The sequence below is a fragment of the Monopterus albus genome, unplaced genomic scaffold (genome assembly GCF_001952655.1).
Source record: "Monopterus albus unplaced genomic scaffold, M_albus_1.0 scaffold32.1, whole genome shotgun sequence".
Taxonomy (NCBI): Eukaryota; Metazoa; Chordata; class Actinopteri; order Synbranchiformes; family Synbranchidae; genus Monopterus; species Monopterus albus.
Window position 1 is genome coordinate 663,396 of NW_018127912.1, and position 14,285 is coordinate 677,680.

The 14,285-nt window shown below is 41.4% G+C and overlaps 3 protein-coding genes across 3 annotated transcripts in view; all 3 read left to right on the forward strand.

Moving 5' to 3' along the window:
- The window catches only part of tspan34a (tetraspanin 34a), a 5,145-nt gene extending 4,280 nt beyond the window's left edge, over nucleotides 1-865 (forward strand). The window contains exon 7 of the mRNA XM_020597101.1: nucleotides 392-865. Coding sequence (XP_020452757.1) covers nucleotides 392-448 — 57 coding nt within the window. The 3' untranslated portion in view covers nucleotides 449-865. The remainder of the gene's footprint in view (nucleotides 1-391) is intronic.
- Nucleotides 866-1,060: 195 nt separating this feature from the next.
- nfixa (nuclear factor I/Xa) overlaps nucleotides 1,061-14,285 on the forward strand; it is a 139,791-nt gene continuing 126,566 nt past the window's right edge. The window contains exon 1 of the mRNA XM_020596931.1: nucleotides 1,061-1,149. The gene's annotated coding sequence lies outside the window, so the exon portion shown is untranslated. The remainder of the gene's footprint in view (nucleotides 1,150-14,285) is intronic.
- Nucleotides 5,024-6,541, forward strand: dand5 (DAN domain family, member 5). Its single transcript, XM_020596939.1, has 2 exons — nucleotides 5,024-5,506; nucleotides 5,811-6,541. The coding sequence occupies exons 1-2, from the start codon at nucleotides 5,024-5,026 to the stop codon at nucleotides 6,108-6,110; spliced, it is 783 nt and encodes a 260-aa protein (XP_020452595.1). The 3' UTR covers nucleotides 6,111-6,541.

The window sequence follows — 14,285 nt, forward strand, 5'->3', positions numbered from 1 at the left end:
TTATATATATTTATAATATATTTCTTCTCCTCATGATTTACAGTTTGTTTGTTTGTTGTTTGTGCATTTCATTGATTTTTTTTTTTATGTGACAAGGCACAAATAGACACTCTAGTCATTGAAGACACTTGAATACATAATCCAACCTGTTACAGTGTACGCAGAATAATTTGATTAAGAATGGACGGATTTTACTGTGCTGTATAATCTTATGCATCCTGAACTATTTGAAAGCCTGTGTTTGTTTTTATGTACCTTAATCTGGCTTTTCCAGAAATTAGCTTTTTTTTAAATATAGTCTACAGAATTTTAAATCTAACTGTATATTATATCACCTGCATCTGTGCTCCATTACTCTGTGTTTACATGTTGATGAACTGTTGTTTTACAGATTGCTGCCATGGTGGTTTCAATGGTTCTCTACAAAGACATTGGCAACAAAGCATGATCCTCCTTTTGAAATGAGACAACAGCTGCAGAAACTGCACTTATTATTTGTATGATTTTTTTTTTTAACAGACAGAGCCTTGCATGTGCTTTTAGTATGTGGAGCAATAAATCCGAGATGGAGAAGTATCTGCTGCTTTTAGGCTCAAAGTACACATATATACAATGAATTTATTTATGTTTTAAGAAGGGCTCTGGTCAGCTGAAGTTGTACTGTATGTGCTGAAACATATAAAGAGCAATATGTAATGATGCACAAAGAAAAATCTGAAAAAGTTGGGTCTGTTTGTGTTTATGCCCCATGTCCCATTCACAACAATTTGGATTTATTATTGTATGATTGATCACATGTAAAATGAAATATTGTAGCCTTGATTTTTACAATTATTAACACACTGATTAAACTGTTTTCTTTTATCACCCATGTTGTTCTCCTTATCCATGCTCTGGCCTCCCTCATCCTCTTCTTTGCCCTCTGTCCTTTTCTGGTTTTTCTTGCAACATCACAGCCCTTTAATTAACATGGACACGTGCAGGAAAGAGCATCCACCTTAAATTTTTAAGCAAATTTCTCACTAGACTGACTAACTCGTCATGAAAAAAAAAAACAGGTCTTAAAAAGCACTTTATGACCAAGTCGGATAAAGGAAATGCCGGACCTTGTTTTGGGTCCTAGCTGGGTCCTAGCTCAGGCAGGAGAAGGTAAGCTTTCTCCTCTCAAGCTATACTTTGTCTTGATGCTCCTACAATAATCATTTCCTATTTCAGTGCGCACGTGTAGCTCCGTGTTTAGTTAAGTGTTTGAGGTGAAATACGGCTTTGACCTGCACAACGACGCCTTTTATCAGCTGCCTAGCTTTGTTAATGTCTGCTCGAGTGGGCCATTCCAGTGGTGTGTTGTCAGTTGCAGGCTCAGTAAAAGTTAATGTGTACTGAGAACGCACATTTCATAACGTTGTGTTTGATTTGACTGCAAGTGTTTGTGACTCGGTAGGATTTGGGCAAAGTGTGTCATTCCCAATGTAAAACCGAGATTCAGAGCTTTCTAACCAGCTATGGGACAAGCTAAGTGATCCATCCAAAGAGGCAGTGATCCCGTGCGTAATCCTGGTGTATTAGTTTTATTTTATTTATATATAAGTTTTAGTGTTTTGTTTACCTCGCACCCCATAGTGTCCATTACAGGAATATATAAAGTCACAGGCAAAGTAACATAGCCTGTATATTTTAAATGGAACAAAGTTTTCTATTTTTTAGAGAAATGAGAGACTTGTTGCTTTATTTCATTTTATTTTAGGTTGTTTTGCACAAAAATAGGGGCTGGGTTCACCTGACTCCACTCAGGAGAAGTACTGTAGTTTGTGTTAATACTAAAGTTAAGGTCACAGCAACCAACACATCACTAGGAAATGTATGTCAAGTACAGTACCACTTTATAGCGCCAGTTACGTCAGTGTTATGGCTGAATGACTGACTAGAGGTCAGTGCTGCCTTCAATAATTTACTACATGCTTTGGAAAATCCCCCACTTAACAGAGATAACACTGGCATTGTACATGTATGACAAACATGTCACCCTTAAAGACACAGTCCGATTTTTAAAGCTGTGATAATTAATATGTTTATATTAACAGTGGATGTACCTGTATGTAAGTCCTAGCCTATAATGTTTGATTCCACTGTTCCTCTCAGCTCTGCACCTGCTATATTTGCGTTTGGTTTTCCAGGCCTGTAACTTTAGTGTTTTGGTTTGTCTCAGCATCTGTTTTCACCTCAGACAGAACTTTGATGAACTCTCTGTACAGCAAGCACCAGACACAGTTGTCAGATCTTCTTCCAAACTGCAGGTCTTTTAATTGCTTGGGGGAACTGAAAAGTGTTAAATGATGTTCCATACAGTCCAGCCTTATATACTCAGAACACTTTAATTAACTTTATGTAGTGAGTAAATGTCATTTGAACAGGGTAATTGCTGCTGATGCATTACAACAGTTTACATTAGACATACTTGATCACACCGTTGTGTGTGTGTGTGTAGATAGTGGACTCTAGTGAAGTTTAATGTGTGCTGACTGCTGAAGCAACAGGTTATCCCATCACATGCTATACGTGACCCTCTTCACGTCGTCATCTGAAAACTCTTACTGCTGTCATAAAATTGCTGGAACTGCAGTTAAATGAAATGTTGCTGTGCTATCTCTTTTTGGTCTGGAAGAGACGGCATTAATATGTGTTTGTTTAGAGGCGCCATGGTAAAGGAGCACATGAAGTCAAGACAAGATGTGAGTCAGCCTTGTGGCACATGCAGTGTTACCTGCAGCACGAGTGTATACTATACCATTTATTAGCATACAGAAATATGCTTCCTCTTGTTGGTTTCAGATTACATATGTCTCTGAAGTGTTGTCACGGTGACTAATAATACACCCTTGTTAGAGGTGCCGTAATGTGCCATATGATATAACATATAGTGTAATATAAGGCTTTCCAACACTACCCGTTTTGTGTGTTTGCCATTTTTATGAGTGAATGGATATTTACAGTATTACTAATTCATAATGGATGTCTTTGTGTGTTTATACGTGCTCGCTCAAAGGTAAGATTTATCAGAAGTGTTTTCTAACAGTATTTTCAGTTTTATGAGGGGAAAAATGCTTCAGGTATGAAAACTCGCTGGTTGCTTTGGCAAATATAAATCTATTCAACTTCCCCATCTACACTAAAGAGCAGCACACAGCATTTAATGTGGGGCTGAGACACAGGTTCAGCCCGGCCCTCAGATCCTTTTGAAAGTTCCTCCTTTCTGAGCCATTTCCTTCCAAAAAATCCAGGCAGCGAATCAAGCCATACAGTAGCTCCTTGAGCAGTTACTCATATGTTATCTTACATCCTTTTATCTGTTTTTATTGCCTTTATTTTTTTATGGCTGAATCAGTGGCAGAAAGAGGAAGTTTCACATAACAAAGTCAGTACTCCTGTTAGGATGAAGGTATGTATCCAGTTTACAGTATCACAGAAGACATGTCTGACTTAACTGTTCCTAAACTGAGCTTTACCTTGCTGAAAGTGTCATTCATTATAATTTTGAAGGCCTCACCAGCTGCCACTTCTGCTTAACCGAGAGGCTGTGTGATTAGTCTGTCCACATCAGTCACTGATGCTTTGTCATGATTTAAAAAATAAGTCAATATGTCAATACATTTTTTGAGAAGTATTCTGTACAGTGTATTTGTGAGAAACAAGGTGGAACTCTCATGGACGACTTCTAACAGTAAATAGAGAAGAGGCGGAGAAGATATTCGTTTGTAAACCGTGCCCTCTTGTGGAAGAATGTAATTCTGCAGCTAGAGAAAGTGATTCGCCCTGGATCTTAATCTTAAGTGGTGGTTGAGAAGCAGAGGTAGAGAAGGTGCTATAGGGAAAATGCCTCTAACACCCAGGCCTCTATTTGAGAAAGTCAAACAGCCTTTCTATTGCAACATTGTCAGCCAGTCGGCCATCAACAGCCAGTGTGTGATCAGGTCACGGGTGACAGGGCACACTGAAGTCTGATGGTGTAATGATGGGACATCAAGGGAGAGGCTCTGAAGTTGTCTGTGGGAATAAATGGACAGGAGACGACTTGTTTACACAGAGAACATAAACTCATTATTACTTTATAGCCAAAGGTTACAGGAAGACCTGCTGAATATGTAGGGTTTATTGTTTACTAATCAGCATGCTAACTGCAGCAGTCTTTCTAGAACTTTGGGAAGGGACACATATAGTTTTAGTTTAAAAAAAAAAGATCCCTGTATCAAGTTTAATGTTATTGTAATGTATGACTGCAATGTAAAAGAAATCTACATGTTCTGTGATTTTGAGGAACATATAATGTGGAAGGACTGAGTGGTTTGTATGAATTGGGTGTGAATTGTATGCTGTGGCCTTCAAAAAATGAGATCCTGACCCAACGGTAAACCTAACTAGAAGATTTTGGACCAACCATGTTAGGCAGCACTATTTACCTCAATCTTCAAAATAGCAAGTGAGGAAATATCATTTGGAGAAATAGTTCCGGTACTGCCTGTAGAGGTCAGAGACAGGTAATGTCAGCCAAAGACAAGCTGTAGATTAAATTTGTTTAATCAAAGCAAGTAAACAAATAAATAAATGAGTTGTTAAAACTAATCTGCTCTCAGATTAATCTGAAACTCAGATCAAGCTCTCTCTTCAGATGTTATTTTGTATAACTACAGCAGGTTTAACACACCTTGAAACTGAAATCATCTGCCTGGCAACCGACTATGACCTGGAGTTTTAAGCTGGGTGTGATATCTGGTCTGGTGTGGGAACTGTGACACCTTCTTTGCATTAAAACACAGGTGAGAAATGGCAGCTGCCTATATAAAAACCCGCTCCATCGCACAGACACAGCATTGACAGCAAGGTTGCCATTTGGAACCTTGGACCATACAACCACAGAGAGAGTTTTTAATATAATTTTAGTTTAGTTTTTTTTTGCCAGTATTTAAAATAACTACCTAATTTCTATTTTTCAAATCAATTTTGAGAAACCCTCTTACTCTGTGAAACAATGGCTTTGCTCATCAGCCTTGTGTTTTTGTCAAGTTGGACAACTGTAGCTTTTACATTCCCTCACAAAGCTTTTGGCAGCGTCTTGAAAGGCTCGAGGGTCGAGTATGAATCATCTGGCAGTGGACCAGATGAACCTGTCCGCGGAATAGTTAAGGTTGTACAGCTGGACCCACGTGCCCTGGACCAGTCAACGTTCTTCAGAAGGGGCATGACCCCAAGAAGATCCCCTTCCCTCAGCTCCAGATCATCCTTCCCTGCCTTTCTGTCTCAGGGACGCCCCGGTCCAGCCCTGGGCCCCAGGGCCCATGTGAGTCCACTTCAGCACCTGCACCCTAAAAGCCCCAGTGAGCCTGAACTAAAGAAGAGACAAGGCCTGCAGATGTGGCAGAGAGTTATAGATAAAGGAGACAAGATGAACACGTTGCTGCCAGTCAACCTGAAGGACACCAAACAGACATGCACTGCAGTACCTTTCATTCAGGTAAGATGTTATGTGTTATGTCAGGACTTTATTTACTTTCTATGCCAAGCAGACCTCTGTGCACATATGTAAATATAACAAACAAGTGCATAAAAAATGACAAATACAAAATAGCAATGTTTTGATTTTTCACTGGCAATTAGAGAGCTGTTTGTTAAAGCTGATTATGGCTCTGATAGTGGATTAGCTAGGATGGCGTTGGCTTACATAAACACACAGTGCTGGTTTTTACACTCTCAGAGGTAAATTAACAATATTGTTGTGATGTTTAGCCTAATCTAATCCCTTTGTGTCACCTTCACAGCGTGTGACAGCAGATGGATGCCGTACAGTGACAGTGCACAACAGGCTGTGTTTTGGGCAGTGCAGCTCCCTGTTTGTCCCATCTGAAGCGGAGTTTGCCGGGCTTGGTACTGCAACAGGGGCCCTTCACCGCCGGACCCCCTGCTCACGCTGCGCCCCATCCAAAGCTCACACTGTCACTGTGCCTCTGCACTGCGGAGCTGAGATGCGGGAGAGGCAAGTAATGGTGGTAGAGGAGTGCAAGTGTGAGACAGGCCGTGAGGAAAGGAGTGCTGAGGCTGCAGCCTCTGCAGTCCTGTAACTGTTATACAACAATAACAAAAATACATTAAAGAAATGGGGGAAGGTTACATTTTTCATTTGAAACTGAGGATAGAATAATTCTCTTTACTTTGTATATATTCTGATAATTATTTTGCCCTTTGTAATATGAAGTTGACTGCGTATCTGTATTTGTGCACGAGTCTGAATGAGATATTCAGAGTGAAATATTCCACCACTGATTGTTGACACAATGACCAATATTCTGGTCATGCAATTTTCTGTTGCCGTCCATGTTCAAAACTCTGTTTAGATGAATCGAAACTGAAATATTGTGATCTGTATATTGTCCTTAAAATGTCCTATTTGTCCACATTCCTTTTGCTTCACATCGCTAATTGGTTTTCTGCCAACATTGTTAAATTTACAAGTGCAATTTCGTTTGCATGCAAAGCTCAAATAAAAACATGAAGAGCATTTGTTGTTTTTTTCCACCCACTCTCGTATTCAAGTATTCAAGTGTCAGCTCCTATATTTTATTAAAATCCTGTGTTCTGCCGACTTTTAGCACTTAGCACTCACATCTAAAAGCACCAAACTAGAGAGAAAATGAGCTATTGAGCGTGGGTACTTAGCGGTAAGCAAACATAATTGTTTCAGCATGGACCCCTGAATTATGTATAGGAGCCACCTATTCTCATGCCCAGTCTCTTTTCAGAGTAGTTGTGGGAATTTTAACATCATTCACCACAGATGCACTTGAGCAAGAGGGCATGTGTGATTATGTGTGTATGTGCTTTTTTTTTGTCAGTTAGGGCCCGTAAAACCTATTATTCATTTATATCCTGGCACCTGGGCCTGGTAAAGTGAACTCATCCCCCCACATCCTTACATACATTCCCAGAGGAACATAAAGAAGGGGGCTCTTTACATTGCTTTGGCATGCTGTCAAAATAACTGCTTAGATGGCCATTTGTATTCACTTGGGCTTTCTGAAAAAGTGAGAGCGTTCATTGCGCTACGGGGGTGCAGCGAGTCCCCTGGATTCCATTAGCATGTGATTAACATCTTGGGTTGATGGCTATATTTTCCAAGATTGATGGGACAAATATTTGCCCGGGTCTTAACTAGGAGGAATTAGGGGCCACTTTTTAATCAGAAGGTGGAGAGGTTGGGAGGCCCACAGAGCTGTGCCAACAGTGATCCGATTCTGTGATTTCAGCTCCTTATAGTGAAGGAGGTTGTTTTGTAAAATGCCAGAATCTGAGTAATTTAGTACTTAACCTGTACCTTGTTTAATCATCCATTTCTGTCCTTATACAGTGGTTCCCTTGCTGTCTATAATATTCTACCCACTGCACTGTTATGTGTATGTGTGTGTGTGGTGAAAGGAGAGTCATGATCTCACTATCTCACTCTCCTTTCTTTCTGAACTCTGTACCACACTTCTTCCAATCCTTTGTCTTTTTTTCCTGAAAAAAACTGAGATAGGACACAGTGGGGGGGGGTTGTTGATAGAACAAACAAGGTGCACAAGAGAGTGCACCACTTAGCAAGACAGATGTCAGCCCCCTTTGCATTGTGGGATCCGGCAGAGCACTCCTGCGTCATTAAGGATGGCCTGGTTCCCATGGCGAGGGGAAAGCAAGGAGCCAAAGGAGGAGGGCTTGCTGCCAAGTTCAGCGCCTCGGGGAGCAGATCAGCGTCACGGGGTGCTAAGTGGCCTAGTTAGCGCTTTAAAACACACAATGAGCTGCCTGCTCTTTCTCTGTGTGTGTAGGCCTTTTAACTGTCAGACATGGAAATGGTTGGGAGATGTGTGTTCGATGAAGGGGAGACTCAAACGTTCTCAGTTCAATCAAGGTGTATCAAGTGGAAACTGAATTATAGATGGAGGATTGGAAGCCTGTTTTTGCTCATTTACATGTAGGTTTAATTTGAATAAATGTTCTCCTAGGCCGTCACATACCATATGAGGTGCTTGTCATGGTTCTGTGTATCTTATGGTAATGTGCTTGAAAGTAAATAATCCCAGGTTGGACCATTTAAATGCTGGGGAACTTTTACCTCTGACTTTCTGTGTGTTCTTTTGTCTCATGCTATGGCTTGGTTGACCAAACAGAGCTAATCTAGCTAGCTAGCTAGCTGAACGGTGCTGGAAGGAATGGGCCCGCCAGATTCTCCTCAGCTGCTTGGGGCTCTGCTGGAGCTAAACCGGCACGGTCGATTGGCCCAGGCTGGACCGTAGATCAGGCTCCTAGATTTGGCATTAGCAAGTGAGAGTGAATAGGGGTCCATCATGCACTTTCTGGAAATAAAGTGGGATGATATGCCAGGAGGACTATTTGTAAACAACACAATGACCAGTTAAGTCATAAGACAGACAGTCTTCTCATCCAAATCCCACCGGTACAGGTTTATGGCTGTAGGTGTCAGGCTCTAGGTGAGAGGGTGTCTGGACCATGGCTAACATCTACCTACCCACTGATGCTGTAGTACACGCTCACTCTGTGGCGTTAGTCTGGACCAGCTGGTCAGACTTGGCTCTGCTGGAGATGGTGCCCCGGGCTAAGCCAGCTAGTCTACTGCCATTCTGCCTGGCTGCCAGCTCGCCTGCCAGGCTGTCTGTTGGATGCTGTGCAGGACAGAGAAAGGTGTAGCCTGCGGATCGGAACAACATCAAAGTTTGTCCTTGGATAAGAGCCTGCTGTGGTTTTAGTGCCTGGTGCTGCTACCACCTCTACTGCTGCTCCTAAAAGTAACACAAGTTTAAAATATAATAGTTAGATGTGCGTCTCTTTGGCGCCTGGATGTTGCTCAGCGTCTTCCAGATCGTAGTCTTCATATATATTGTTGTCATTACGATTTTTCATGCAGTCATTTTACTATGTTGTTCTGGTCTGTACATATGGTATCTATTAGTCTGTCCTGGAAGAGGAATCCCTCCTCTGTTGCTTTTTGTCAGGTTTTTTCCATTCCCTCCCCATTAAATGTTTTTTCTTGCTCAGGGAGTTTTTCCTTTTACAGTCAGAGGATCTAAGGGCAGAGAGTGCTGTATGCTGTGCAGAGTATAAAGCCCCTTGGTGTGAATTTGAGATTTGTGATATTGGGGTATATAAGGATAATACATAAAGTTGACTTGACTTGTATATATACTTGTTGCCTTTGTGTGAGCTAGATGTTTGTTGAACGGACGCTGATAGTCACACCACAGCCATATCAGGACAACAGTTGTAAATACTGTCCCAGGTCACCTCCCTGAGACACTATGGTTTTTAAAGTGAGGTAAGGAAGGATTTTTCTTTCCCCATTGTACATCAAGTCACAGTTTGACTGTTTGAAATACATGAGACCTAACTTAGACTTTGATAAAATTGTAGACTTCTGCAAATTTAGAGCAGTGACATCAAGGCTGAGTGTGTTGTTATAAGAAAATGGTTACTGAAGTGTATGATTAGACTGTAATGCTCTCAGCACAGCATACAGAATACACTGTGAGGATGAACGCATGGAGTTTTTATGATTAAAGAAATCCATCTATCCATCCATTATCTATACCCTGTACACCCTGGACAGCAGTCTATCACAGGGCTGACACTTAGAGACAGACAGCCACACACCATTAAAGAAATCATAGATGTAAAAAAAGAAATATTGTGCTATACTCCATGACTGATTGTGTGTTTGAATCCGCTAACCCCTGGACATAGGAACACAGCTTAAACTCTCACTCTAATGTGGCATATTTGAAACGTATTAAAGCTTCAGACACTGCTTGAGGTTTTTAGGTGGAGATATTCACTCAGTAATTGACAACCATGAACCTGTGAACAGAGTTCCCTGCAGACCCCCCTCTTACATGTTATTAATTTAGGACAAGACCCCAAATTCTCCCAAAACAATAACATAGGCAGCTACCTCCTTATACCTTCAGATGTTATTCTACCGAGAAAGTTTTAGAAGCCAGTATACTTTGGCTTCTTGAGGAAGTGTTAAGTTTGGTCTGAAATAACCCATAAACGCCATGACATTGGCCACGTATGACCACTCAGTTTATGATATAAGTTGGAATAAGTGGATAATTGACAAATTTATCTAAAGTATTTTCAGATACAATTCTGTTTGAAAATTAAGTCAGCAATCTGGTTTTCTTTAATCATAAAAGCTCCATACTTCATTCTTGCGAGGTTAGCCACATTTAAACTAGAGTCAGAGTCAAAGTGTTTATTTGTCATATGCACAGTTAGGAAACGTGTTTCCTAACTGTGCATGGAACATGAAACATGAAACGTGCTTCCCTGTACAATGAAATTCTTACTTTGCCGTCCACATGAATGCCACACAATACAAATGAAATATGAGCAATAATACAAATCTAAATAGGCAGTAAAATCACAAGTCTAAGGCACTTTAAAGCAGCCAGTGAAGGAAGCACATAAAAATACAACAAGAACACAATATAATGCAAAGAAAGTATATGCCACATGGGAGCCGTGGAGTGCAGAATACTCAGCAGTGAGTGTTCAATTATGCATGTGCAAAATGAGTATGTAAACAGTACAGATGGAATTACATGAGGTAGATCCTGAGTCAGCTGTTTAGGAGTCTGATGGCAGAGGGAAAGAAAGAGTTTTTCAGTCTAGAGGTCCTGCATTTCACACTTCTGAGCCTCCGACCGGAGGGCAATGGTATGAACTGTCCGTGATGGGGGTAGGTGGGGTCCTTGTGGATGGAGGCAGCTTTCCTACGCACCCTGCGGTGGTAAATGCTCTGCAGAGAGGGCAGAGGAGTCCTGGTGATCTTCTCCACAGTCTTTATCACTCTCTGCAGGTGCTTGCGGTCCATAGCAGTAGTGCTGCCATACCAGACAGTGATGCAGCTGGTCAAGATGCTCTCAGTGATGCAGCTGTAGAAGTTGCTGAGGATCCTAGGCGACATGCCAAACCATAAACTAATTGTATTTTAGTTTATGAAGTAAACATCATATGTAGCTTAAAACATCACTTCATACAATTTCTAAAACTCTACTAAAGCTGAAATAATAATAATAATAAAGAAACCCAATAAAGAGAGAGTTTAAATGTTTAGAAATTTTATATAGGTTTAAAGAGGGTAACAGCACGACAGCAAGCAATAATGTAAAATATCAAAAATCATCAACAATTATTGCTTGATTCGCTTACAACTCTTTAAATTAAGAAAAGCTATTTTTAATCATCAATTTAAGCTCTTTACTCTGATTAAAATTATTATAGTTGAGCTCTCACATTACTGAATAAAAGTCAAAGAGTCACCAGTCACGGGTTGGTTCAAGTGGGTGGTGGTTGAATTTTGTTGGAAATCATAATTCCAACACAGATTCCATCTAGGTAGGACTCATGCCTTTCTTGCTGAAATGTGGTCTCTTACTGAACAGTTCAGACATCCATCGTTGACTTCACGCTCTTGGTAGTGGCTCTAAACAATCTTCCAGTTTTCTGAAACTCAGAAAACAAACTTAACAGTCCTGCAGCAGCTGTTGATCTAAACAGTCTTTAACGAAGACAAAGTCTCCTGTGTCCTCTGATGAATCCGTGGTTAAGCAGAATAGTCTTAAAAAGCTTATTCTTCATTTCCAAAATACTGTCAGTTGGCAGTTTATTAAATAAGCAAATCAAATGCAGTCTGATACTTTAATATTTTGTCCACTCTATTTACATGAATGAGGATAAACAATAGAAACACCTCTCTGTATGATGCTGTTCAGCAGCAGCAGTGCAAAGTACCTCTTCCAAAACAATCATACAGTTTGATCAGCACAGTCTGAACAACTCTTATTATTGATCACCTTTATGAAAGGAGGGTTTATTGCAGAACTGTTGTATAAAACTGGATTAGTGTTAAGCTTGGTGTACGCAATAAACTGCCAAATGAATATACATCCTAAAGGCCAAATATCGAATGCCTGTCTCCGTCCTAACACAGACTGCTGGACTGTGTAAGCACCAGGGACAATGATGAATAAAAGCCCAGGGCTTTATTGTTGTATCCCTGGCCAAGCTTGAATTGTATTTTTATTAATATACCATGTATATTATGGCTGCTGCTCCCAGAGGCATCTCTTTTCTCCAAGGCTGTTAGTTCACTTGTGACCACTTGGTTGCACATTACAAGTGTATACACAGTACAGTATGATGAGATTTGTGTGTCTGTGTATTTGTTTGCATTGTTCTTTTGACTGTACGTGTACTGAGTGTACCCAGTGCCATTTGCGTGGGTAAGTGTCGAGCTGTCAGTAAACCCTCTGTTGGAGTGCGATGATGATAGCTACATGTATGTTCCTGTGGCAGGTGCGGTCCTGCATGCCGTGCAGGTGATGTCTCTCAAGCTCGCATAGCTAATGACTCCAATTAAAGTAATTAAGAGCTGGCACAGTGAAACCTGCTCAGCCGCCCACTGCCAGCCCATCCATTCCCCTTCCTCTTCACCAGCACACATCAGCGCCCACCTCGCACCACTACATGCCATCGTGCATTGTACTGTGTCCGCTCTCCTGCCTTCCCTTCATCTTTGTGAGCACCTCACCCTCTTCTTTATGTCATGGCCATCCTGTGCCTCTGTTCCCGCTGAGGCCTTTAAAAGAAACGGGAAGCCTAAAATCAGCTAAATGCTCCACTCCAGAAGCACTTAAGAGACCCTCAGCTCGACGTATTGTCACAGAGACAGCTTGAGAAGGTTGAGAGAGAAGGCCTGGTCCAGCAGGAGAAAGAGGGCAGTTAGAGAGGGAGAAGGGATGCGAGCCAGGTCCTAATGAGGAGAGAGATGATTGTTTTGTTTAGTTAGGGGCCCTTCTTTAGCATGGAGGGGGTTGAAATGACAAGCCACACATGGTTTTTGAATAAAGTGGGCAAAGGGAGAGGTGGAGGGATACAGGCTTGATGCAAGATGGGTGAAAGTCTAGAGGAGGGGGTTTGCAGCAAAGAAAAGGCGGTCATACAGAAAAATTTTTGAAAAAGCTGCAGCCACAGAACAACATGAGAATCTACTTAGTTGTTTCCATGCCGACAGATGCACAAGTTTTCATGAACCTTTAATTATGATCATGCATTTTATTGTCTTCTACTCACAGGACTTCTAGAAGATATCAATGTCAAACTACACATTAATCACACAGTAGTTCTGTGTCACAGTCCACAAATTCCAACAGTGGGAAAGACCACGCCGGGCCAAGCTGGAGACTCAACTTTGGCAACTGGGCCTCGTCAGATTTATCAAAATTTATGAAACGGCAAACATATGAATCTCTGGTGTCTTGATGTTCTTTCAACTCTTGGAATCCCGGACCGACAGACGATGTGGCTGGATTTGTGGCTGGCAGGGCAGAACAAGCACTTTTCCAGAACCTCATCACATTTTCTGTGAGCAGAAGACTTTGATGTGAACCCTGGGTTTACATTATGTGTCCATCTACTCCAGCCAATTTCCCTTGTCTCTGTCTGTAACATTTGACCAGAGGCTAAAATGAGAAAGGTGGTTGAGGCATTAAGTATGTGTAAGACTACATATACGATTTTTTCACTGCATTCATTCTGTGTTCCTCACACGACACAGTAAGACACAGTAAGAAGCCTCGCTCGTAAAATTCAAACCAGATTTTCCTGGTGAGTTTAAAGCAGGAGCCTTGTGAAAACCACCATCATGAAAATTACAACTGAGCACACTTTGGTAATCTGGCTACTAACGGCGTCAAGCAAATTATCCCGGTGGACTGTGTCTTTGAGCCAGGCTGGTGAGTCACCTCCAGAAGCCTGTCACCACTTCCATGAAGATAAATGGTATCATTACACAGTCTCCATCATACATTAGCTGATCTGCTCAAAAGTGGAAATGGCTATGAATTACACAGTCAGTCTTCAAATAACTCGGACAGAATGTGCAACAAACGCTGCTAACTCCTTTTGTTAGACCGTGCTGCAGCGGACAGTTCACGACCGAACAGTTTGCTAATTTCCTCATCTTGAATTATGGTCATGAAACATTAATTTTTGTTAATAGGATCAGTACCAATACAGACATAATTTATCCAACACATTGTGCCAGTGACATAGATATCTGTCCGCAAACAGTCATCCTCGCAGTGGGCAGAGGAGGAAGAGTGGCATGCCAGTGTGTGTGAGAAAGAGAAAGAGGAAGAGTGTTTGAGAGAGAGACAGACAGACAAACACACAGGAGGTGG